General features: G+C 38.2%; 1 protein-coding gene and 1 long non-coding RNA gene across 3 annotated transcripts in view; one reads left to right on the plus strand and one right to left on the minus strand.

The window, feature by feature from the left end:
* The window catches only part of GLT1D1 (glycosyltransferase 1 domain containing 1), a 43,275-nt gene extending 22,440 nt beyond the window's left edge, over window positions 1–20,835 (plus strand). The window contains exons 7-13 of one of the 2 annotated variants that reach the window (XM_090152724.1): window positions 3,128–3,223; window positions 4,243–4,292; window positions 4,378–4,421; window positions 4,669–4,789; window positions 10,928–11,026; window positions 17,064–17,191; window positions 18,842–18,965. In XM_090152724.1, coding sequence (XP_090008850.1) covers window positions 3,128–3,223; window positions 4,243–4,292; window positions 4,378–4,421; window positions 4,669–4,789; window positions 10,928–11,026; window positions 17,064–17,191; window positions 18,842–18,869 — 566 coding nt within the window. In that variant the 3' untranslated portion in view covers window positions 18,870–18,965. Of the gene's footprint in view, window positions 1–3,127; window positions 3,224–4,242; window positions 4,293–4,377; window positions 4,422–4,668; window positions 4,790–10,927; window positions 11,027–17,063; window positions 17,192–18,841 lie in introns of both variants that reach the window. The other variant, XM_031592706.2, reaches the window with a different exon arrangement.
* On the minus strand, window positions 104–15,837 carry LOC116228663 (uncharacterized). The gene is made up of 4 exons (XR_004166814.2): window positions 15,806–15,837; window positions 15,210–15,368; window positions 2,244–2,313; window positions 104–1,495 (listed from the first exon to the last, which is right to left on the minus strand). It is a non-coding gene; the product is annotated as an uncharacterized LOC116228663 (long non-coding RNA).
* Window positions 20,836–27,602: the final 6,767 nt, after the last annotated feature.

Here is a 27,602-nt window from a genome sequence, read left to right on the forward strand (position 1 = left end):
AAGTCTTTACTAATGAACCCAACAGATGTGTTGAAAACATCGTATAAAAGTAAGGAGACGACTTTTGAATAAGAAAAATACTTTTATTTTCTGTATTTGAGCAGGTGGTGAAAAACTCTTAGGTAGCACTGTGTGGAGTCAGGAGTTAGAGTCAATGATTCTCAGGAGTCCTTTCTAGCTCAGGATATTGTGTGATTCTAAAATGTCACTTAAGTTACAATGTTCTCAATTGCATTTTTACCTCTCAGCAAGTTAGTGCTTGATATTATTAGGCCTGTAGCTTTAAGATTAAAGATTTACAGTTGTTTTTTTTTTTCTTTAAACTATACATCTATGATTTCTACGTGTTTTCCTTATAGTACGTAGGAACATGGAGTTAAATGAATCTGCTCCTTCAGAATCAATTTAGATAACATCTCTACTTATTCTTTACTTTCTTAGAAAAGTGATGTCCTTACTCATGCTTCAGAAATGATTCTAGCTTCATGTTATCTTTTTGCTTGTATTCATCTTCTGTTTTGCTGGCATCTAAGTAAAGATTTTTTTTTTAAGTGCCAAATGCCAATTGTTATAGTATATCTTAGCACTAAAGTTACCATTTTTCTTAAAATAGTTGATGTGACAAAGATGCACAATTTCAGATAAGGAACAAACCGGGAGCCAATGAAATCGTAAATAATAAACTCCCATGCATTATCAAAATGTTTTCCACTGGATACTTTTAATAGAATTCATTCTCTCATTCTGTCTCATAAGTGAATATCTCCGGTTGATTGTGCCATTTTGGTGTATTTCCATTTTAGAAGGGAGTCAAAAAGGACTGTTTATCTTATTACAGATTAAGCAGCCTATCCGGGAAAGGCAGAATGATAGCAGATACTCAATATCTTGTTTAAGCTCAAGTAACAAGAAAAAACTTCTTTTGAATACCTGTTTTCATCCAGCTGATGGCTGTAGTTAGTAAAGGCAGCCATGGCAGTTATTTTATTTCCCTTATTAGAGTTCTTATGAGGACAAAACATACTTAAATGATTGCTTTCTTATACAAATAGTTGTATTTTTTCTCACACAAGGGCTGGCATGGCTTGAGGAAACAACACGTGGAGGAAAAAACTGATGCAGGCAACATCTTGACATGTAAATCTAATAACTTTCAGTGGATGAGTAGAAAGCTAATAAGGTGCTACCTAAGCTTGATCTTAAGCAGATTGAGAATGAGTAAAGTTTACAGTACTAAACAGTGGCTGTGATGTGCTGGTAATACAGTCTTCTCAGGAATGTCTTTATATTCCTAAGTGACTTGAGCTGGTGAATGTCTGCCTGTGAAAATGAATTAGGTGATGAGTAAGATCTACAGCATTCAATAAAGTAAAACTACAGCTGACTCTCACTTCACTAAATTGAATAGCTGAGGCAAATCCTTGCTCAAATAGCTCTTCTTTGACAGCTTTTAAAAGGCCATGCAGGATCCAATCTCAGGGTGTGTGTCCAATATCTGCAATTTGAGAAAAAAAACATTCCACAGTAGAGAAGGAGGACTTGGTGAAGTTGCATGAAGAGAATAATCTGGCTGTTTATTCAAATAAGTGAGCTATTTCCTTTGTTAGATATTATGTTAAGTAATTTCACTAGTCAAATAATTAAACTGATAGTCATTAGATTCCTGAGAGAAGTATCTTTAAGTAACTGCCACAGGACTGAAAGGTAAAAATACAAATTTGAAAGTAATTGGTATTTGCAATTTTCATTGTCAGAGCACTTGAAAGTATTATCTAATAAAATAAAAACTCTGGAAGCTATGAAATAGAAACAATATGATGTTAAGAGATAAGAAGCCATTATTTCAAGCATGGTTAATGTTGGCTAAGGTCTGTCAGATGAAGAGTGCAGTAACTCTGTGATCTCTACATGAAAACAGGGAAACCTGATTGCTCACTGCTGTTTGCCTCAGCCTTCTGTGCTGACCTGCACTCTGTTTCAGATTAACTGATGGGTGGGGGTTCGTAGTTTAAAATGAATATTTGTGCCATGTGCATAGTTAAAATGCAGTCTCAGTTTTGCTGACAAGTTCTAGTTGTTTGTTTTGTTGAGTTTGTCGTGAATTGAGACCAGTGCTGCATGTCTTGAAAACAAACAGTATTAATGGGCCATTGCACCAGAATGGCTTTTTCAGTCCAAATGTTTGTGTATATTATAAATTACAAATTATTTCTTGGTCCAATAACCAGTAAAATATTACTTACCATGTCTGCTACAGCCACTCTTGACAGCTCAAGCTGCTAAAGTTAAATGGAACTGACTCAATAATGAACCCTGCAACAGAGACCATATAAAAATCCCTGAACTGGATTTTAATTTTAAAACCAATAGCAGTTGAGTATTCACCGCACTGCTGTCTTTTTCCCCCAGTAGACAGTTTTGATACAAGGCTCACATGAATCCCAGCCCCTGACATGAGGATGGATATTCAAGAATGTTTATTTTTCTTTTTGTGGGTTACTGTTATATATTTTCATGAGATTTTTTTGATGCTAAACACCAACAGGTTGAGATTTTTTCCAGACTTATTTTATATTTGTATTTCTTAACAACAGTGTTAAAATAAATGCTTTATGACAATTGAACTTCTAGTTAAATATGTAGCACTGCTGGCACGTTAGGGCTAGATAACTATTGACCTTCACCTGATTTTATAGCAACCTGTGCCTGCCCAAGCCTTACAATATTCTTGAAACATTGTAAGTTGAATTGTTGAATTATTGTATGGATGCCAAGATACTCCTTTTATTGTTAGAAAAATTGAGAAACGCAGTGATTTGTATAATGGCCAAAGCTGATTTCTGATGTTGAAAAATCTGATCACCAGTTTTTCAATTCCTCCAAAGCCTATCCTTTTGCTTTCCCTGGAAATGAACTCGCATTGTAGAATGATACACACGATTATCTTCTCCACTGCACTGATTTAAAGATTAGTGCAAGAGCAAGAAACAGAGGGAACAAAAATGAGAATCCTTTAGAACACACCCTGCTATTGCTGTTACCATTGTATGCACTTATTCCTGAAACTTTGGAGTGATTTAATTTTCTTTTATCTGCATTCAGATTGCTTTTAAATGTTTTGTTACAGACATTCCTGCAGATACAGAGGATTTACACGTATTTCTCCTGATATGCGGACTTAGAAGAGTCAAAGACCCTCTGTATTTAGTAGATGTCTTCTCAGGTAGGTACCTTGCTTGGTTCCCAGAATTAGTTGCATTAATTTAACGTTTATAAGCTGTTTTATTCATGGCCAACATTTCATAATATAATTATACTAAGAATGCTCATATAACCACTGATCAGTTGAACACATTGTTTCTGCACTGTGTCTTTTTCAACCTGCTGGGAATAACAGAGTGTTAAAAATCAAAGCATTATTTGATGCTTTTACTTCTTAGGAAGACTGTTTTGCTGCTACAATATAGTATTAATGGAAGACAAAAGAAGGGTTCATCTACTTCAAAATAACTTTATCTTACTGTCCTGTGGATGTTACACTGATCTGATGCATGCTAAGCAATATGATAAGATTTGTTGTAACATTTATAACCTATTGTTAAGAAGTTTTCTTGTATTCATGTAGGTGAATGTTTTGCCATATTCTCAGCTTGTATCTGAAAAAGTTCAAATATTCCAAGCTAAAATGTAGCTTCAGGTATTCATTTACTTTTTGTTAGACCTTCACTGTCTAATCAATCAACCAATAGACATGGTTGATTAATGCCAAAAAGCTGATTCTGTTATAGAGTTCTACTCTAGTCATGGAAGAATGGCAGATTACTAATAACTCAGTAATTAATTGTAATGGTTGTAGTTGCTTACAAAACAGGTAAACTTCAAATCAGTTTGTCTTAGTGGCCAGGGTCACTGCATCCTAAAGAGCATTGCTCTCTAAAGAAGATTTAAAATTAATATCTGAGCTTAGTTAACTAACTCTTGAATCATAAGGGATTTCATGAAGCAGAAATGCTAACTGCAAACTTTCAGATATGCCAATCTTTTGAATACAGATGAGTAATCTGAGGGCAGAGCATGAAATCAGATACATATTCATATCATATACAGCGTTTAACAAGCTAAACTTTCCTCTTGCAGCTATTTACATTGATTTTAGAGAAAAAGGAATATTTTCTGTGTTTTAAAATGGTATTAAAAATGAAGAGTTTTGATTAATAGAAAGATCTACCCCTTCTATTTTAGACTGGCACAGAAAGGAGCCCACTGTTCACCTGGGCATTATTGGACCTGCAGTAAGTTGATGCAATTATTATTATGGGGGAGGGGGATGGAGAAGTGGAAGGTGAAGCTTTACCAGACCACTCTTTCCTTACATAGGTCGATCCACTTCTCACACATGAGATGAAGGAGAAAATCAAAAGGTAAAACATATTTGACATATAATTTTCTCACAATGGGTATTCTGTGAATTTTGCATTAGCCTGTAGATCTTCACATGTTATGTTCTTTTCTATCTCATTTAATCAAGCATGCAAGCAGTTATTAACACCAGAACCATGGCTGAACTGCTCAGACTACCTTCTATCACTGCTCTGTTTTAGCAAGAAAACTTAGAACACATTAACACATTCATAGGAGGTCTTCTATTTGTATGCATCTTATTCCTAGGGCACCTGGAGTACATTTATTACAGGAGATGCCACAGGATGATCTTCATGCTGCTATGAGAAGGTGCTTTGCTGTAGTAAACAGCTCCATTTCAGAGGGGATGTCTGCTGCAATTCTGGAGGTAATTGCGTCTTAGCAATGAGATTTTTCACTGAGGTTTCACTAAATCTGACGTTGCATTTTCTCACTTGAAATGCATGTCAACATTTTACATCTATGTTTCAAAGCCAGTGGAGACATAACAAAACTATCTCTTCTTGCAAGTGTTAGAAGTATTCATGCGTTATTCATGCGTTAATCTGACAAAATTCTATGCTTTGTCCATTTTTTTCTTAAAGGATAGAGTATAATTTTATCATTCTTGTTAAATTAACAAGACATGAAAGTTGTTCTGATTTACTGAGGTTGTCATTATTTTTAGTTCAACATCCACTTCCTGATAATGTCACTAAAATAGACTTTCATTTATTTTTACATCCTTTCAAAAAGCAATCTAAGACCTGTATTTTTTTATTTCATTGAAATGAATTCCATGCTCTCTCTTTTTTTTTTATTTTTTTCCCCATCAATATTGAAAATTAATAACCAGATCTATTTCATTGATGTCATGTAGGACTCTGCTTAGTGCCAAATACTTACCAGAAAAAAAAAAACAAAAATGTTCTTAAAAGGGAAGTTCTTTGGGGTGATTTTTTTTACTCTCTTTTTGATTCACTATGATCTCAGAAAATCTCAGAAATTATTATATACTCTGTAGTAATGAATTACCTATTGCTGTTTTTAATGAGTAATCACACGTTGCATCTTCAGCATGCATCTTAAAGTTCATCAGAAGTAAGGAGGAAGTGAGCACAGTAAGAACTGCGTTGGTTAGACAGCAAATTTCTTTTTCTTATCAAAAAAGAAGTTGCAGGGGTAGAAGAATGTGCTTCTTCACAGCAGCAACACTATCTACATAAACTAAAAAAAAAATACTACAAATAATGTATTTTTCCAAATTTAATAATAAGTACTACAAAATAATAAGTACTACACTACATAACTACTACATGTTTGTATGTTCAGTAGCTGAGATGAAGTGGAGCATTTCCAACACAGTGCACAGCCTCCACCCAGTCCATCACTCAGAGAAGTAAACGTTAAGTACCTGTCACCTCCAACCAGCTGCCTGTTACCTTCAGGAACACTAAGAACAGTCAAAAATCAATCTTATTACTTCCTGTGAATGTCAGTGAGTTAAAGAGGAAAGGAAAAAAAAAAAGCAAAACAAAGACTGTTAAATGAGAAGGCATCTGCAACAGAAGTGCAAGTGTGTGCTTGGCCCAGGACTGATGAGACTATGAGAATAATTTTCCCCCACATTTTCCCATCACGTGTGAGCAGTTTAAAGCTAAGGAAAGTGCCTTTACCAGGAGAGGGAGCGTACATACAGCATCTTAGCAAATATGTGGTAACTCAGAGTGAAATGATAAGGCCAGTTTACTTCAGAAGTAATGTTGAGCCTGCTTCATGGACTACAGATTTTTGGTCTCTTTTAAGTGCAATTCTAACAAGTTTTGAATCTGATAAATCAACAAGGAAAGTTTTTATTTAAGCTCTTCCCAAGTGGATGAACTATTCAATTAACCTTTCAGGGCTATTAGATTGTCAAATATCACCTCTACTGGAAAGCTACTCTTTTAAGTTTCCACTGCACGATCGTGTTGATTAATTTATCACCAATTCAAGATGCAAATCTCTGTCCATTGGCAAAAAACAACAAAACCCTCTCTATAAGAACTCATTTTTCTCACTGAAAATCTCTACACAGACAGAAGAGTTGATCTTCCTACACTTTTGACTTTGCTGTTGTTGTTTTGCATCAGAAAAAAACCCAACATCTTTTACAGTGTAAAACTAGGAGGAAGCTCAGGCTATACTACACTTTCAGAGTTGTTCCCATCAACTCTACAAGCAAAATTAGGTTTTTAGCTACTTCTTAAGAAACTACCTGAAGCTTGCCCGCTTAGTACCTCAGACTTGCTTGAAGGCTGCTTCTGAAGTGATAAGGATTTGGGTACTGTGCATCTGTTTACTACACAGTTGTAGAGTGGGATTTGATGACCTGCTTATAAATTACCCTACTGTAAAAATCTCTCCCTCTCAGAGGAAGTGTCGTTCTAATAAAGTGAAGTCTCTGCCTGAGATGGTCAACAGTAGGAAGAGCCATCTGCTTAGATCTTGTTAAATTAATAAGGCAGAAAACGATGCATAAAAATCTTTCGGTCCTAGGCTGGTTGTAACATCTTGCTTGAATCTGGAAACGCAGCTTTCATTCTCTTGAAAGCTCAAAATTGAAGCAGATCATGAATTGGTAAACACTAAGCACGCTCTTAGCTTGCTTTTAGCATGAGGTAAGTATATAATAGATAAATATATAACCATCTCAATTTCAAACCTGCCTTGAGGTATGAAAGAACTAGAAACCATGGCTAATTACCTTGTCATTTACTACTGATATATTGGTGATTTTGCTGTAACTGACCTGTTTTCTGTCTTGTATTTGAAGTAGAGAAAACAATGTGAAAGCAAACATTTAGCATACATCCCAAACTCAGCTGAAGAGTTCTGCATGTTCCCATGCAAACACTACTGCTAGAAAATTGTCTGTTTTTATACAGTTGGAAAGCAAAACGTTTTGAACCCAGCCCCATTTAATCAGATAATTCTTTTTTATGCTTTCAGCTATAGTACAACTGTTCTAAAAATCACTAGTTCACTATGCATATTAGATTTACACATACACACGTTAAAGCCAATTTAAAGAAAGTAATCACTGGAGTAAAAGATAGCCAGTCTGCTCTACCATAGGGCACAATTCATTCTTAAACAACATGTGAAGAAAAAGATGTTGCAGAGCACAGAAATTGAAGAGGGGCCATAGATTGGGGGGGGGGAAAGAAAATAAGGGTCAATCCAAAAGACAGAATTGAAAATAAAACCTGTATTTACATTGTGAGCCCCAGACCATTGGTTAAAAATGCTTATTGTGTAGCTTGATTCCTAAGCTTGATTCTCCAGAATCTCCATCCTGTCCCCTTTTGAAATAGCATTAAAGCACATTTGCATTCAGGTTAATGTAACCAAACAGATGGCCGATGGACTAACATGTTACTTTATGCTATTATTTGTGGAACCCGGGTCAGTAAATTATACATGTTTTCAACAATGCAAATGATTATTTTTACTGCTTAAAAATAGGCTAAGTATCTAAATTACACTCTAATCCACTTCATGCAGTAATTATTTACAGCACAACCCATTTGTTCAAGGCTAGCTAGTGCAAAGGCAGCCCCTCATCTTATGTATTTAGCCATCTGTTCTGTCTTTCAGTAGCTATAACTCACTGGTACCTATGTGTTTTGGGACCTGGAGCTTTCTGATGTAGTGGTTACTGCCCTACAAGTGTTTGAGACGGAACAAATGTATTTCCCTTTACAGTACAGAAATTATAGAAAACTAAATACAGACTTAGTGACCAACTTCAGTGAGCTATCAACTAAACAACATTCAGAAACAAGTAAATGAACAGACCCTGTAATAATAAAAAATAAAAGCAAAAATGTATTCTAGACTCCAGGCTGAGCTATAGCGATGTTATGCTGGCCTGTAAAACCATAAGAGGAGGCACAGCCCAGGACAGACCTGACTCAGGGCACCACATTTGTATTTGACCAGTGCTGGCACAGTTTCCACTACTCCCTGGGCTCAAATCCAAACTTCTCTCTGCTTTGTAGGTAACTGTCATGGGGATAAGTGGCTGGTCCTGGGGTTTGTGTTTTGTTTGTTTTCTTCCTTTATCTTTAAGGGTGATTTCTCTTGAATGAACAATCGCTTGTTTGGAAAGTAGCCAGACCTGAAATACTCTTGTGGTTTTGTTTTATAAAGGGAGAGATGCAAAGAGGTGAGGAGAGGGCCTTAGGCAAGTGACAGTGAATGCCAACATGCTTCAAAACCACTATCAAGCTCTTGATTTTCAAGCGAAATATTTTTGCTCCCTGTTCAACGAACATTTTTGAGTGATATCAACAACAACCAGCACACAGAACACAAGGGCATTTCGGCCTGTCAGTAGGAATGGCTGAAAGTCTGCTGAATCAGAAAGAAGCTGATGTTGGTGTGGTAACCCCAAAGTAAGGTCTGCAGTTGAGTAATTAAGGCCAAAAGCAATCCAAACCTGTCAGATACTGGCACCTCCCATCTCCTGGGTGAATTCTGGCATTCAATAAACTGTGTTGTACTGATTACATACAGTAATCATATATATTTTTAAAATCTATCTTTGGAAAACTTATTTTCTTTAACAGTAAAGTCAGAGGAAGTGACAAAATAATTTAAGGATGGCTAAAAACTCTATTTCTCCTCACCAAATTATTTTCAGTAAGAAGCAGTATCACAATAGACTGTTACATTCAGAAATCTGGTTTGTAGTTTTTATATTTCCCATTTGTCTGTGCTCAGCTCATTAATCTATTTGTCTGAATTGCCTCCAGTTGACACAGTAGTTTCTGGTACAAAGTGTAGAACAGGTTATGTCATTAAGGATTATTATTATTTTTAGACCTCACTGCAACAAAGCAGATGCTTGTGCCATAAGTACTGTTGAATTTCTATGTCCAGTGTAAATTCATCTGTAGAGGTGATTTAAGCACAGTTTCTCATGGATGCTTTAAGCTATTAATGCATTCAATAAGTTGCAGCATTCCTTCACTGTTCAAAACATAATTGGTTCTGTACAGTATCAGTCAAGGTATCAAGGTATTTTTGCCTCCAGTTTTATGTGAACTATAAAAAATAAAAACAAATGTCATGTTCTCTTGTTTTGTTCCTTGGAGTTTTATTTTCCTGCTACTAAAGGAAAATTACTTCCCATCCGGGAGTGTAATGGCAGTAATTAAAACTGCATTCACTCAGAAGTGACAGGGAATCAGTATGGAACACTGAAAAGATTAAAGATCTGGAGGAGCGAATTTCTCTCTCATTTAACAGTGTGATACTTACTCAATGAGAGTTTTTTCTAGGTTTACAGTCAGTGTACCTCAAGATTTCCAAATTCATCAACAGCAATTGAGATTTCAGATAGGGTATGCATGAGTAGCAGAGCTGAGCGGCCAGCCTTTGCACACTGGGTACTTCAAAATCTAAGCCATATTTTCTGAAGTCGCCTGGCCTAAGGTCTCTTGGAAGTGGTTTACTGTCTTTGAGCGGATGCTGTGCTACATCTCTGCTCCTGACTCTGCAGGCAGCCTGAAGTGCTGCCATGTTGAAACCCCACACTTCCCTAACGATGAATATACACACATAAACACACGTGTATAAGACATAAATGAATAAAGAAACAAAAAAAACAACTGGTATAATCTAACTCTACTACTTCCAATGAATTCCTTGGTCACTGAGGAATTGCAAACCAATAGCTTTGTAGGTGATATGTTTTGAAAGAGCAATGTGTTCTGAAAGCATAACCTTTTCTCCACCCTGCGTGGTACATAGTTGGAAGCCCTGTGTCACTGCACACCTTCCTGCATTCCCTGAATGCTCAGAGGACAAACCTGGCTATAGTGACAATGGCCAACCAAAGCAAAATTCCTTCAAGAGTCTTATTTGACCAATAGGAATCAGAACTAAAGACAGGAGCTAAGTGATTTCCATCTCACCAATATTGATGCTGCCCAGCTCTCCAGTTCTGCACATGCTGTACAAAATCTGAGATAAAATGCATTTTATGGAACAAGAAACCAGACAGATACTTTATGTTGAAGAGAGCTGGCTTTTGGTGCTACAAACTAAATCTCTCTATATGCAGTAATGGTAGGAGTTACAGTGACAACCTTTGATCTGAACATTAATTTTATCCTCTTAAAACCTTCTATATGTTGGGAAATTCCAGTAGGAAACAAACCACATATTTTGAGAAGGAAAGGAATAAAGGATTAAACAGCTACTAATTATCCTTCTGGATTGGTTGCTTTTGAAGATATTTCCAAAGTTACAAGACTGATAAAAATAAAAAGTATTTGAGAGAAGTTAGAGAAAGGAGATCAGCTTAGACATGATATTTTTCCAGCTATAATGTTGAAGAAATGGGGAAGAACTGAACTAATTAATTAACTGAATTGAATTAATTGCTTCCGTTTTTCATTTTTAAATTGTCATCATTAACATCTCAAAATAGCTGTGTTCTAATAAACTATTGTTTTCTTTCTCCATATTCCACTAGGCAATGGACTTGAATATTCCAGTACTTGCAAGGAACATTCCTGGAAATGCAGCAATAATAAAACATAAAGATACAGGACTGCTATTTTCAGATCCCCAGGTAACAAAACAATAAGGCCTTCAACTAGTTTTCTTTCCCTCCCAAAAGTTAGGTTCACTTTCTAATTACATGCTAATGTCTCTCTGGGAACTTAACTTTTTCACTGAACAGTTTTCCTCAGTTCCCTCTAAAACTCTAGGTGTTAAATCTCCTTACTGGAAGCTCTGCTGTTGTCTCACATTCACTTTGCAATTCGCTGAACTTTTACTAGGTGTCAGCCTTGCTGAATGTTTGTCTAGCCTGTGCTGCTTTAGAGCCTGCCAAATGAATGGGGCTGAGTTCTCATCAACTTATGGCACTTCAGTTTTGAAGGTTCCATAAGAAAGCCTTGGAATAAACGTTGTGCATCTGTCATCTTTCCTTCTGAGCACTAACCGAAATATGAACTTGTGTTACACAACCCAAAGCCAACTGAAAGAAGTATGAGCCTGAAGTTTTAGATAATGTATTATCTATGATGTCCAGCAGTAAGTGTTAACATAAAGCATTATTAAGTCAAAGATATTGCTTAGTCAGAAAATAATTAATGACTAAAATTTAGCAAAGTTTCAGAATAGAGTTTCTATGAAGATAAGTGGGGAGAGAGAGTATATTTCTTTGCATTGTGGCTTTGCTGTTATATATATATATATATATATATATATATATATATATATATATATATATATATATATATATATATATATATATATATATATAAAAATACATAAAATGCATTTCAGACACAGATTCCTGTATTTAGTTCATTCATTTTTCTTATAGAGTTCCTCTAAAGCAGCAGCAGAGAGGTTATAATAGCTACTTTTAAAGTCCCCATTCATAAATATTACAGAGAACTCTTTTTTTCCCCTTTTCTAAGGACTAACTTTAACATTTGATTAGAAGAATATTTCTGCTTAGTTTAGTATACTTAAATCATTTCATGCTCCCGTCATATGTAAACCATCATACAAAGAAAACTCATATTTAGGTTCCAAATTAGTTATGAACCTATTTTGCAAGAACTCATTCATTTTTGAGCTCGAGACCAAAACCAATAATATAAACATGGTAGCAGTTAGTGAAGAACGCATTAAAAAAAAAAAATGTTTATTATTCCATAAAACAGAATGTCCTAGATACTAATTATTGGCTAAATTTTTAGTGTTTTATCCAACTCAAGATTAAATACAGTTTACCAGAACAGTGTATTTGATGATTTTGTGAAGTACAGAATGTTTAATATTAACCACTTTGTGCAGTGTGTGATTAATGTATCCTATTAAGTGGAGTTTCAGGCAGGTGAGTTCTGTTAGTTCCATTATTTTTAAGACATGGAAACATACCTGAAGGTCATGTTTTTTTTTCCTGGAATATTCAATTTTTCCAGTGGTTTCTATAGCAAAGTTTCTGGAATGTTTTTTGCTGGGGAAGCAGGCTCTCTTCTTGAAATACCCTTTCAAAATGGGATGCTTTCAGGATAATGGAGGCTGAGATGTAAAGGTACTTGTAAAATTATTTATACATTTATTCCCTGCAAACAGCTCTTTGCCTTCCATATGCTTCTTCAAAACTTCAAGAATATATCATCGTGTTGAACATGCATAGTGATGGCTCTACTGATATTAATTCTGATACATTCTGGTGTTTCCCTCAACATTCTGCTTGTATCTGGCATAGAATTCAGATACATTATTCATACCAGACCCAATTAGCTTCATCATACATTCTTGTATGAAGCTTCTTCTGTGATCTCAAAGCATCTTACATTCCAAGTTCTATTTGGAATTCAAGATCAATTAAAATATGCTATATATTTCCTTAGTTAGAAGAAAGCATGATATCTATGACTGGTTTCATTCCATTTTATAAAAGCCTTTTTATAATATTATTGGGGTCAAATAATGTAGAAAACATCAACATTTGCTGATGGGTCAGATGACTTTTCATTTGCAGAACAACATTCTAATCCCACTGCAAAGTTGAAGAACTTTCTCCTTGCACAGACATGGCCAGAATGCCAATTGTTTTCACTCATGGTTCTAAAGATAAAGTAACCATTTGTTTTTTGTTGCTTCTTATCTCTCCAAACCATAACAAATACAGTTTTTAAAAAAAAATCACTATTTACTGTCTATCAGAACTCAAGAGCTACATTAGATCAAAAAATGTGATTAAGTTAGAACAGTTTGAAGGCACTTCCAGCATTGCCTTTAAAGATTCAGTGTGACAATGGAGATGGAAAAGCATTCTCTTTTTTGTTATTCTGATTACGACACCTTCAGTATCCAGAATATCAGAATATTTCCTTCTATAACTTCAGTGACATCAGCCTTCCTTGTTCTTACATTAGTTCTATCAGAAACAAATCAACCAACCAAAACTGTTTGGAAACTGTGAGTTTTTCTAAGTATTTGCCAGGTTCTTCCTGGTTATTATAGCTACTCTCATAGACTAGACAGGAGTTAAAGAAACTTGCTCTTCCACAAGAATTTCCTTTTGTACTTTCATTTCCTCTTCAATATGTTCATTTGTTCTTAAGAAAACAGGGACAATGAGAAAAAAAAAACAAAAAACAAAACACAAACCACAAACAACAAGGAACACAGAAGACTCAGTTTGCTACCCCTTTTCCCTATCCTGAGATCCGTATGTCCTTTTATCTCCATCTCTGTCCACTATTTCCTGCAAATTGAAGCGTTTATTCCATCTCACACAGAGACAGGCCTTTACAGAGACTGCCATGTCTGTTTTGTCACGCAGCCTTGTCCTTCAGTCACCGGATGAAGGGTTGATCTAAAGGGATACCCTACAAACTGTCCAAGCCTATGCTCAGCAAAGTCAAACAAAAGAAGGTAAAATGCTGCTTTGCACACAAAACCCATTCTTCTGTTTTAGCCCAAAGCTAAAACAGACCTCAATCCAGAAACAAACATGAAAAAAAAAAAAACAAAAACCAACCCACAACCACCTAGAACACTCAAAGTGGTTAGTAGATGTGAATGGCTGCGGTCCTTCACACTGTGATTGAATTGCAGCGTGTTACACTTCAAAGAATGGTTTAAATGGACCATCATTATGGTGTCCAGGTGGCTGGGAAAGTCTGTCTCTGTCTTGAAGAACCTGGGTCACCAAAGATTTGAGAAAAAGGTTGAAGAAATCTTCAGTGCTTAAGTTCAGCAGATTCTGTTTTGTTGTGATGTATGTACAGGTCAGGAGTATAAAACACTGCTTAATTTCAAGTTGTTACTGATCTGGGTAGGAGAGGCTTCACTATGTGGTTAGTTTAAAAGTCACTGTCTGGTCTGTGGACTGCTCTAACCACTGAAAGCTAAATTAGAAGGATATAAATTGACCCTTATACAATGGACATCATTTTAAACTGTGATCACTGGTGGTATTCTTTATTTATTCTTGAAGGAAGTGAACTTTTACGGTTTATAGGCAAGTAGGAAATTTTGGGCTGAACTGTAGTCACCATTAACTATTTGCATATATATGCTGAGTCTTCATGTCTGAAAATAAAGTCTTGCCAATCACTGAAGATATTATGGAGATGAAAATACCAGTTAAACTAAAGGTGAAAGCTATGAAACATTTTGTCCTTGATACTACATCATCTGCACACCTTACTTTTAAATCATGGCTTGATCCAGCCATTACTTGAATTTGCAAGTTTATGGAATATTTGACACTGAGTTAATGGGATCTGAAAGAAAAAACGATAAGGAAGAGAGAATAGGCAGCTACTTTGGGGCAATAAATAATGCAAAACCACATTAAATGGAAAGACACAAAGAATTATTCTGCATCCTAGGGTTCAAAATTATACGTCCAGCATCTGTGAAAGCTTACCAAAGGAGTCGAATAAACAGAAATAGGTAAACAAACTTCAAAGCCAGAAAGTGAAGAGCCAAGCACTAACTGAGTTTGAGTGCACATAGGACCTGGAAGGACTACTGTGAGCAGAGAAAACTTTTGAAGTTGCGAGAGGGAAACACAGCTCAGCTGGCTACTGGCAGCAACACACTGAGTGCACATGGCTTTCCTCTGCCAAACGTGGGTCAGTGCCATTCCTACCAGGACATCAAGCCAGAACGTAGCTGAAATTTTTAAGCCCTTTGAACCTTGGTACTGAATAGTTTAATTTGTGATTGCATGCAGTGCCAGCAATTATTGCTTACGCTCCCCCAGCAATACTGACCTGTTGTTCTATGAAGTACACAGACATGCCAGGTAACTTCTCAGCTCTGCCAGCCACAAGGTAGATCTGTCACTGTTCTGAGTTTACATACAGCTGGCATTTGCCTTCCCTGGGGTGATTCTCTGATGTTTAAGAATCATGTTCTTTTATCTGCTGAAGCTGATACGAAATGGTTTAATTGCAGACTTACTTTCATTCTATAAATAATAAATAAACCATGCATTTTACTTTCATCACTGTAGCATCAATATGATTCCTGCAGTAATTGAAAGAACATTCATTCTCTTTTCTCAGTCTGTTTTCTAGCTTTGTTTTCTAGACAGATACTGGTATTTCTGGGCTTCTGCAAAAAACCTCACACAGAATTTTGTTTAGGTATTACTTAAGTTGATATTGTCTTTAGAAATGGTTGGTCAGTTTACCAGAGGAAAAACATAGCATGAATGTTACTGTTGAAAAATGCCTGTGAAGTATACTCATAAAGAAGACTGTAACACAGCGAAAAGCAGAGCAGCAAGGTCACAGGCTGCAGCAAGCAAGGGTCTGCTCAAATGCAACAGCTACAGAAATAAAATTAAACAAACAAATCTGCTTACCTCCAGAAGGCCTTAGGAATGCAAGGTTCTCCACTGAGATACCCTTACCTGCACTACCAACCCTTAAATGAGGTCTGGGAGGGGGTGGATCCTGGCTCTACTCCTTCCAATCACACAGGTGCATTGCATTGCAGTACACCTGAGCTTCCCACCAGGTGCTCCATCACTGCTTCAGGTCACGACTCAGCATTTCCATTACACAGCACATGTAATATTACTTCTGGATATACATAAGATGATCTCCCCCCTGTTTTGGTTAGGGCTAAATGCTGAGGTTCAAATTTGCGCTGTGTTTTCCTGTGACATCTACAGTAATTTTACTCCTATATGCAAACAAAAGGCTTATTAGATATCTTGTTATCCCTCAAGCATTAAGTTAGCATGTGTATCACCTCTCATGGTGGCTTTAGAAGTGTGTATCATCATGTTTAATAATTGAAAAGTAATGTGAATTTTGCTTCTCCTTCACCAAACGTGAAACATACTTTGCATCTACAATAAAATAATAGAGCACAAATATTCATGTGAATATCAACTGCACAAATACAGCATAACTGCTGATTAAGGCATGGTACCATGCCTTAAGTAGTTCACACATCATAGGCTTTTCAAATTAAAGAAAGGGTGACACCTGAAAAATAAAGTTCTTGCTGACCAGAGCTCAGTAGCCAAAACTGAAAACAAGCTAAGCCAAATGCTTCAGGAATATGAGGCAAAACCTAGATAAGTCATAGCAAAACTTCCCATTGGCTTCCAGACAGAGAGTGCCTAGGTGATGGTCACATCTGATTAGCAGAAGTAGTGATAAAGCTGAGAAATCCTCATTCCCAGCCTCCCAGTATTTTTCCAATTGTGGTTCCTCTCTATTGCAGCTTTTCAACTTTCATGCTTTGGACTCAGTTTGTCATTTTTCTTGAAATTATCACCAGCACTTAGTATTGTAACTGTGAATAAGGATCTCATTTCTTCTATCATTTACATGTTTCCAAGTTTTTGTCCTCTGTAGCCACATTTTAAAAGAATGCTAATAGGACTACCTGTCAAGAAATATTACATTACTGCTTCTGTTCTTAGGTAATTTACATAAATTATTTTTAAACATTACTTTAAATAAAATCCTCCACAGGAGCATAAAATTAAAGTTGGAATGTAGTTCAGTGTGAAGAGTATTTATTACCATGATTATACAGGCAATTGGATGAAACCAGCATAAGTCACGTAAGACTTTCCCACCTTCCCTGTTCTGTATTCTTGGCAGATATGGAGGAAGGAAAAGAACAAATCTCCAGAGTTGGAGTCCTTGGCTGTACCTGCAGTGTTGGATAGATGGGGCCTCAGGTTACTCACTAGACCAGACCTACTAATCAGAAAACACCCGAATGCATGGTAATTGTGGATGGAAAGCAGGCTGGATGAAGTATGTATGTGGTCCTCAGGGCTGTTCCAAAAGCAATGGTTGGGAAGGCAGTAGAGAGAGCTTGAAGTTTGGCTGGAGTCCTGCAATGCAGCATGTGGTGTGCTGGGCACAGGTGAAGTGTGTGTGGGAGAAATGTGCTGAGATCTCTGGGCAGATCTCTTTGCATCCATTAGCCATGCAAGCTGAAAAGCATCTGTGCAAAGATTACAGCCTGGTGGTGATTTTTCTGTTAAATTTGAGGTTATTGGTAAAATTCATATGTGAAAGTAATCTGTCTAGTATCTACAGTTAGTTACACATCTTTCCAACAGAACCAACCTGTGCACCTCTTGTTTAAATCTCATGTCAGAGTTGCATCTATTGATAGTTTGTCTTGTCAGTGAGAATCAGGGCAGTGATTATAACATGTTTGATGTGATTTCATGTACCACTGTCTCCCACGGGTCCCACTATAGTTATGTATTATGCATAGCCATAACTTGCATTACAGCAGCAGCATCGATTCTGTGGTAGCCAAATATTCTGTATCTAGATATTTGTTTATATACATTGGGCACCTAGGTTTTCAAGTATGGTTTACTAGTTCACCTTGTGTAGATATAAATGCTGGTGTTATTTGTGATATTTCCTTTCACTGCTGACAGTTTGTATGAAGTGTATCTCCTTCTCCCATCCCTTCTTATCCCCCCTGTACTCATACACTTACCTGCACTATCAATTACGTACCAATGTAGGATCTTAATTTTCCATTGGCACAATAGCTATCTTCATTTCTGAGCTGAACCAAGACAATATTCTGCAGAGATCAGAGCCCATTTGTAATCAAGCTGAGGTATCAGAAGTTGTCCCTCGATAGAATGTTAGACCAGCTGCTCAGAATAGATTAGTTCAGACATCAAATCTCCTTTCACACACCTGAAGTTCACAAATTCTCTGCCCGAGAAGTAAATTAGAGTGGCAGATGAGCAGAAAAAGTTGTTGTTATAACCTGCCAGTTCTAGTACTTTGCCAAATACAGGAAATTTGTATATAGCTTTTTTTGTAGAGCACGTTGAGCTCACACTGGATCTACAACTGTCCATCTGCAACAGAGTAAGAGTTTGTTGCCACATGCCTGCTCTTATCTTAATACCGTGACAGTCTTTACGTAGTGAGTTCTCCAGTCTCATTACAAAATTAACTAATGATGTTACAACAGCAATGAAGTTTAAGTATAGCTGGGCCAAGATCAGATATACTGATGCCAGCTGTGCTCCATGCAAGGGAGCAGGTGAATTTTTAATTAATTTATAGCTGGCCTGGCTTCGTAACACTTGCGTAGGCAAATGTTTTTTGTGGCATTAAATTTTGCTGTATGTGTATTTGCCTTAACGCTCCCGGGATTTATCTTTGGTTTTAAATGACTTGGTGGGCTGAATAAAAGAGAATAATTATTTATTAATCATTGTTTATAAATAAACTATGATATTTGACCTTGAAAAAAAATAACTTTAAACGGCTTCCAATTTTGGCACGCAGATGAAGAGTTTTACTGTAGCCAAGATACAGGCACAAGTTATTTCAGTATCATAAGAACTTCAAGGAACTTTTAATTTATTATTTTCTTTATCTTTTTTTAGGAGTTTGTTGCGCTGTCCAAGAGTTTGATGAATGACCCCATTATGGAAAGAGAAATTGTAACAAGGGCCAAAGACTATGTGAAGAAATATCACTCATGGGAATGCGAGAGAAAAGCCTATCAGAATCTTGTCCTAAGACTCCAGTGAACTGCCAGACCCAGCAGTCTGTGTAGAGCACTTTAATGATGGAAATGTAATTAGATTTGGGTTTCTCTGGGTTTCTTTTTGGAAGAGATAGTAAGACATGCATTATTATTCTATTCAAATGCACCAACATCACAGGAGTTGCCTGCTACTTCAAACTATCAAATTTATCTAATTCAGCACACTGTCTCTAGTGTACCAATTCATCACAGACCAGTATCAGTTTCTAAGATCACATAGGAGAAATATATTCCTTGAGCAGACACATATTTTTTGTGTAAAGTCCTCAGAAGGAGGATGATTTCTTGTATACAGTGCAGCGCTTCACCACCAAGAGCTTATGTCAAATGTTGTGATCATGTTGCATCCTAACAAAATGCAGTATAGAATCTTAGAAGCGTAGAATGGCTTGGGTTGAAATAGAACATACAGACCATCCTGTTCCAACCCCCTGCTGTGGGTAGGGTTGCCATCAACCAGATGAGGCTTTCAGGTCCCCATCCAACCTGGTCCTGGGCACACTACCAGGGATGGGACATCCCCAGCTTCTCTGGTCAGCCTGTACTACTTCACCAACCTCCTCATAAGAAATCTCCACCTAATATCTGATCTAAATCTCCCCTCTTTTAGTTTAAAGTCATTTCTCCAGAAGCAGTTTTTCTTTCCACTTATACCAATCTGAATGTTTGGGTACGTGTGACACGCACATTCAAGTACTTAAAGCCATGACTAAATATACAGAGTACAAAATTATTAAGATGAAAGCCTTCTTCAGGCTAAAAGACAGATGTATCTATTGATATTGATGTATACATTGATAAACAAAGTGTTGATGCTTAGGGAAAACAAAAAATATAGGAAATGTTTTTTCCTGCCCTAAAGGTACCTGGATTCCTTTCAGCTTAGCTGGTATGGCTGAACAGTAACACGTCTGCATTTTCTCTTGAGTCCTGATTGTAATCATGTAGGTTGGCACAGCACCTGACGGCCATACATGGTTTCTCATTCCAGAATTGCATGGTACTGCCCTCGGCAGCAAGATGTGCTTGCAGGCAGGGATGCTTTGTTACATAAACTACCTCTTAATTTGCCAGTTACTTTGGTACCTTGGTTATTTATCTATTTGCTAAAAGATTTATGAGAGCTATAAAAAGGAATGAAGGGGGAAAAAAAAGTATTTTTCAATCTACTATGTATTTTGGAACTGTTCATTCTCATTTGTGGTTCTCAGGATATATTTTAACTCACTGCAGTAGGCTATTTTAAAGGGAGACTTAACTATACTTGAAGCCCATGCTAATCATTTTTGCTAGCACAGTGATTATGGACATATCTTTGATTCCATAACTGGTCATCAAAGAACTTGTATTTATAGAAGGAAGAGTGTCAAACTTTCAATTCTTACTGAAAAACTGTACGCTTTGTATAGATTTGATCCCATTCCCATGACTGTGAGTTTTCTATTGATTTGAATGGCTATTCTGTCTGACTTTTCTTTGTAAGAATGGAGTTCAGTCCGTCTTTTAAGCTTTTCTCTGTATTTTGGATGTTTTGCAGCCACTGGGAGCGTAAACAAAAAAGGAATTTGAATGTTGTGTGTTGACTTCTCTAAAACATATCCCCCTTTTCCTTGTAATGTGCTCAGCATTGCCTTCGATAACATGGGACATCACAATCCCCAAGGGCAAAAGCAGCCTAATCTCAAATCAGAGAATAGCTACACACCCTTTTAAGCACATTTCTCTGAAATCTTTGTTGTCCCCTTTACACACTGGGATGTGAGTGCGCCTGCACTAATTCTCAGCTTAGAATGCATCTACCACTGAACAGCTTCTCATTCTGCCTCCGCATCTTTCTTTGGACATCTCTGTTAGCAGGATTAGCAGGGCCTCTTGTAGTATTGCAGTCTGTCTTTTAGGCACAGCAAGCTCTGTGTTAAGGGAGGAACCCCTCTGACACTGATTTCAGCATGATGAATGTGGTAGGGGACGCTGATAGACAATAGCAATAAATGGTCTTTTTTTTTAATCTAAGTGAGCATACTGCAGGCTGTGCTGGTCCTCTTAAAACACCTCACGTCTCCTCTGCCCATGTGTCTCTGATACTCCACTTATTTGGCACTAATCCATTGGCCTTCCCCACTCCTGTGGCATCTATCATCTCCTGAGAAATACAGATTATTAACAAATAAACAAATACGTAACGTGCGATAGAAATTAGCTATACTTCAAAGCATTGAGCTAATGGTAATAAATGATTGGAAACAGTCACAATTAGAAAGCTTTTCCCAAAGTGTAGAATGTTTATCAGCAAGCTTCAAGGAACTAAATAGATTGAACTGGAATTTGTGTTATTTCCAGCAAAACAAAACATGTGCAAGTGAGAAATTCTGCTATACCCTCAGAATGTAATTAACATATGATTTTTCAGGCTGTATTTAATCTATAAATATGAAAAGTGCATCTGGGAAACAGCGTGCTCATTTGCATGTGATAACCATACCAGAAGCACAAACAAACCCTCTGCAATATATGCATTTAAAAAAAAAAAAAAAAAAGGAAGAAACCCAAAATAGTGGTGAGCTCAGCCCTCAGGACTGCTTTACGGCCATCAGACAAAGCAGCGCTCATCAATCAAAGGCACTGAGCTTTGATATCATTTATCACATGGGCTTATGTTCTGCAACATGAAGCCTGTCTAGTGAGGCTAAAAGGTTGGGGCAACAACTGCTAGGGAATTTCATCACAATAAATTACCATTGAATTTATGTTTTAAATTTCATCCAGTCTTATATTCCGGGCCCATAAATATTCAGCGAGTCTTGTAAGTCCTTGTAAAGAAAATATGAGACCCCGTGCAGGCAATTTTAGGTATAATTATCTTTCATATGACTTCACTCAAACGATTTTACATTTCTGAATAATCCTTTTGTTGTCCTGCAGCCCTAATTACAGTATTTATCTTCCCTTTTCGAAGCCCCATTTCTTATTCACGCAGCTTTTCAAGCAAGGCACACCTCGCTGGGGTACAGACACAGAGCCAAAATAGCACGGGTCCTGTTTACAGGGAAAAACCTGTATTGTGCATTTAGCCCTATGGCTAATTCTGCATTTCAGGACCTTGAAATGTACTGTTAATTAATCCAATTACACGCGTTTTATTTTGCAATTCATTCTGTCATTGAATCGCCAGGAACGGGATGAAAGCTGTGGACCTGTACAATGGGTACCACTGTGCCATTTCTTGGCAACATTACTCCAGGAGTGGAGACAATTTGGTACTGTGTGGCAAAGCCCAGTTAGAGCCTGCATTTTGTGAAATGAGAGCTTCCCAAATTAACATTTCATCGTAATGAGCCCTACAGCACACCTGTTTGAGCTTTTAGACTTCATTGCTGCATTCCTATTTTATCCTCAGCCAGGACAGGCCCAAAAAGTGATGTTTCCAAGTCGACTTTTGTCTGCTCTCAAGCAGAAAGCTGGCATTGGATTAACACAGCCAGGATAATGCAGTTCCCAGCTCTGCTATGGCTCTGCTGTTCCCCCTCCTGCCCTGCTCTGACTCTCACTGAAGCAAAGGAAGCAAAGGGAACTTTCTTTTTCTTCCCATAGCAAACAGAATTTGTCAGCTCTTATCCTTTGCCAATGTTGCAGTCAACAGCTGGCTCTGAGCACCTGCCTCTGGAAAACAGATCGTACTGATCTGAACTCTCATCTTAGCGCTGAGCAGAGCCCCGTGGAGGTGGGCTGTACCACCTGGCTGGGGGGAAGTGGGGAAAGGCTTCTGATACAGATCTCTAAGATGTTAAAGATAACAAGGCAAGCTCCTCTTTGGCCTCATTACAGCTCATTTGAGTAGTCACGAATGGGACAAAAAGCAGCACTCCCAAGGAGCTGGAGCATGAATATGGCTATGAGGTTATTAGCACATTCTGTAAAGTCTCTATTTGAGGGGGCCTGGTTCCAATAATAATTAAAAAGTAACACAGCGTTTGGAGCGTTAACCTTTGAAATTAGCAGTTACAAGTGTTATCAGGAATGCCAGAGTTTGTAGGAGCCCTTCATGTTCAGCCAGGATCTGCTCGGCAGCTTGGCTGAGTCAATAGATTAATTCAGAGCCCTTAGGGCCCTCGATCTCATGCTGACCACCACTGTTTCAAGTCCTGACAGCAGCCTCAGAGCTCCAAATTAGCCAAAGGTCATTACTTGGTGATCTCAGGGAAATCAGTTTTGATATTAACCTATTTGACACATCAGGACTTAAAAAAGGCAACCATCAAAAGAAAATGCTAAATTGTACATTGGGAGATTTAAAAGTGTTTGTACTCTTTCTGCAAATATAATTTACAATCAGCATAGTCTGAATATTAAGCAATCCAAACATCTGTAAGGTCTGCCTTCGTGTTTAATGAATACATCAGCACTTTGTTCTCCTTTTATGACACATATTCTCCTGTCTATTGGGCTCATAACCTGCTCAGTCCCTTTCTCCCCTCAGTCTTTTTAATCTGTTGGTCAAAAACTATTCCACATGAAATTAAAGCCTTTGTCAAAGGCCTGTCAGCGGAGATGGGTGCTTCCATGTGGAAATCAATCATTTAATGGCTCAGTGGGATCTGAGCATTTTTTTTTCATTAAGTTGTCCAAAGTAATTTCATCACTCCAGAATGTATTTCCTTTCTGCCCTCCTCTGTGTGCTTGGTCCAAGCCCACTTGCTTTAATGTTTGAAACCAGAATCCTATGGAGCAGCAGCCCCTGCAGCCCAGTCAGCGAGCGCTTGGAATTTCCATGCACACACCCCAGTGATTCCCTGTGCCATACTGAATGCTGCCTGACATACACCAACAGAAAGCCTCCATCCTCCAAACATTTAATTGCATTCAGAATTTGAGAGCAAAGGTTCTACTGTAGACAACCCAGCAACTTATACCCACCAATGTAAGAACAAACTGTAAGACAAAACCAAAATATATAGATATATTTGAACAATCTACAAATTTTCTACAAAGGTGAGTAATTTTTATGTGCAATTGAAGTTTCTTTAAACGAACCCTATTTTCACCAAGGAACGATTCCATCCATTTAGATGTCACTCCATAGGACATAGGAATGACATCTAATTTTAGGTATTAAATATTGAGGACACTTGAGATCTCTCATCCTTTATAAATATGTAGGACAGCATTTGCTTTGTCCAGTCCAGGAAATTCACGTCCCCTAAAGCACTCCCATTAAGCTAATTTAAAACATTTGTTTAAAATCAAGCAGTACATTCCAATAAGAACAGCAGAGAACATCTGGCTGCTGAGAAATCGCGGTAGTGAACATCTGACCTGAATCAGCATTTGTAACACTGACAGCACCCTTAGCCCTTCCTACTGCTCCAGGAGCAGCTCTGTCACACCTTCCATGGCATTTTAGCAAGCTTCTTACCTTGCAATTTCCATTCTTGTGTACTTCAGCACAAATCATTAGACATAAGCCCAGTTATAACTATAACTAACCTTGCTAGATAGAGATCTCTTCTTTCATTTGTCTGATTCAATCATCTTGCATCAAGCACTGAAGGCACTGAAACAAAACGCCCCTGTGCTGCTTCAGAAATTAATCCCTGCCGTGGAAAAGTTGCTCTGTTATTTTAGTAGCTTTAATGAAGTGAAATGAGTTACGGAATCTTTAATTTAACTTGAGTAATATATCAAAAGCTTATATGCTCAGAGCACGGCCTTTGCCATCCATTACAGGCTCCCAGCTTCTTACTCTGCAGTTGTTTTTCTTTTAAAAACATATTCAAGTAAGAAATAACCTGGAATCACATCCACTGCAGTGCAATCCCGAGCCACAGTGATGGCTGCTGCTCTGGAGGAGGGAGGGCTGTGGGCTGGTGCTGGGCTGCGGCACAGCTGATGGGTACCAGCAGCAATAATTGAATAATTGTTGGCTCTACGATGCCTATCTGCCCACCTGGCAATATCCAGCAGTATCTTCAAGAGGAAGGTAAGGATGTGAAAGGAACACGTTAACGAAGTAGCAATGCACTCAGGTATTGGAATGCAATATTAGCACTTGGGTCCCTATTTAGAAGCTCCAGGAGTCAGACTGTGTGACACCGCCGTGGCTCAGACCTCTCACTCCTCAAACATCAGCAGCTGCAGGGTTATAAGGTGTGATCTGACGTGAACAAAGGCATTAAAGGCTGTCTGACACTTTGTAATGTGGTTATAAGTAAGTTTGTTTTGGCTAAATATTAGTGATAGTAAAGCTATTTACAAACTACTCCAAAGGTCAAGCAAGAGTTGCCTCCTTTTCTATATGGAAACACAGCAAAGAAAGAGGCAAAGGGGACATTTAATAACCACTTTCTGAAATGGGAAAAATTAGTATTGCATGTTCTGAATACTCATCACGTTTTAATGCCATTTCACTCTCTTTTTGACCTCAGTGTGACCTTAGTAATGATTCTATTCTGAACGGTTTTAATGTCTTCCACAAAGGCTGTGGCTCATTGTGGTTTTTGTAGCTGCTTTTTCTCACTGATTGCACCTTTTATTGTTGTAGCCTTGGGAGACGCTCCTGGCTGTCCATGGGGCATTATGCTTCTAGTTACCTAGTGCATCTCCATCCTTTTTAGTTACTTTTCAGCAACTTAATGAGATCATTTTTCTATCCCTTCCACTCTGAAAACATGTGGTGTCTCTGCACATCATTTGTTTGAATAAAACATCAGAAAGTGTTTAAGCTTGCACAGGGGGAAGTCTCCCAGACATCATTGTTAAGGTAACATTGTTCCACACTGACACGACTTCTTCCCTTTCATTTCAGAGCTTGCCAAGCTCAGATTTTGCCGACAGGCAGATGCTTGGCAGGAGCAGCCACCTCACCCAGCTCTGCTGCAGGATGCACTGCCATGGGAGCCAAGGGTGCTGCTGGGAGGTGGGAGCTGCAGGCACTTCCCATGGATGTACAGAAAAAACCATAAATGAAATGGGAAGCTCAGCCAAGGTCTCAACCCTTTTTTTCTGCTAAGCAGGGCAAGGTTAAAGGGCTTATCAATTATGCCTTTCAGATGCATGCATTTGTTTTGATGATGAGGAAAAGAGCATCTCTTCTGTAGTCTTCTGCCACTCCCTCCTCTGGCAGGTGAGACTGCAAATTAAGGGCTTTCATTTATCTCTCTTCTCTTTTCCTTAAAGGAACGGTGCCTTTTAGACTCCTCTGTGAGGCTGGGATGTCTTGATGACCAATGTCTGCCCATGCCTCTACAAGTCACTGCAAGAGCTCCCACCTGCTGCCGTTGCAGCACTCACTTGAGTTTTGCCAGTGCAATGCAATGCTCTTCCAAATGTCACATCAGGGGACAACAGAGCTGAACTATTGAGTGAAAGGGAACATATCATGCAGCAGCAATTCACTGGACTTGAATAAATCCTCTGATCCTGGGCTGTGCTCAGTCTGCAGCTAAGTGAGCTGCAGCACTGATTGCTGGGGCTGAATGCAAATGCATGTTCATAAGGACCAGGCTGAGACCACTTGCTTTCATCCCACTGAAACAAGATTCAGCATACAGGATCTCAGCTTCACCAGGCTTTACACGGAAGGAGCAGTCTAAGAGAATCATTGTGTTCTCACTACACCCTTACCTCATGCTGCTAACAGCTGTAAAGTTAAAGCCCACTTCTAAAGAGGAAAAATTGATTGTCAGGTCTAGTGCTTAAGCAGTCATTAATTCTTGTGGATAGCTCCTATTTTTGTGTTTTGCTTAATGTCTCAGCCCCAGACAGTTAATTGAACCAGTATATGAGGAGGTGTGTAACAGAGATGGGCTGAGGTTCTGCTGGCATCTGCAGAGTTGATGGGCAGCTCAAGGGCAAATGGGAAGATTTCATGCAATGCTGACCCATCTCAGAAGAGGCCAAATTCCTGTCTATGACCTTTTCAGGCAAAGAAGGAAAGCAGTGGTGTGCCTGAGCCACCATCACAAGAACAGGCTGCAATGGGCACACACAGCAGCACAGCTAGAGAGAGTGAGCCGCGTTCTTGTCCTACTTGTAGAGACATAAACGGAGGCAATCGTGGGTCTATGGAAGAGAAATGAATCCTCAGCGTGGAGACAAATAGTCAGGAGCCAATTTCCTCTAAACTGCTTTATGGTTGGCAAGATTAATCTCACTTCCATGTGAGTGTCTCATAAATACAGCAAAGTGTTTGTTCAGATTTCCGTAATGGTCAGTAGAGAGGTCTGGGCCTCATCAATAGGACAGTTCATCAACCTGACCTCAGGTGAGGAGGAGTCACTGAGGAATGGCATTTGTCTCCACAGGAGGCAGAGACCCTTCGACATGCACAGCTGAGTGAGATAAATTCTACCCTAAATTCAGGTACCAATTTCTGATAAGGAGGACAAGCAAACTGCTGCACATACGGTGTGTGCAGGGTCACTGCCACGTGCACATCATCACAATATCAGTCACCCTTGATTTCAGAAGAAGATTGCTGTGGTTTAACTCTACCCACAGGTGATGCTGCAATTACTTAACAGAGGTTCCGTGTTGATCAAGCGATGTAAAACTGGCTGCAGGTATCACTTGCTGCTGACTGGCAGCTGTGTAATCCAGGG

The sequence above is a fragment of the Phasianus colchicus genome, chromosome 18, assembly GCF_987193195.1.
Source record: "Phasianus colchicus chromosome 18, bPhaCol1.hap1.1, whole genome shotgun sequence".
Classification (NCBI taxonomy): Eukaryota; Metazoa; Chordata; class Aves; order Galliformes; family Phasianidae; genus Phasianus; species Phasianus colchicus.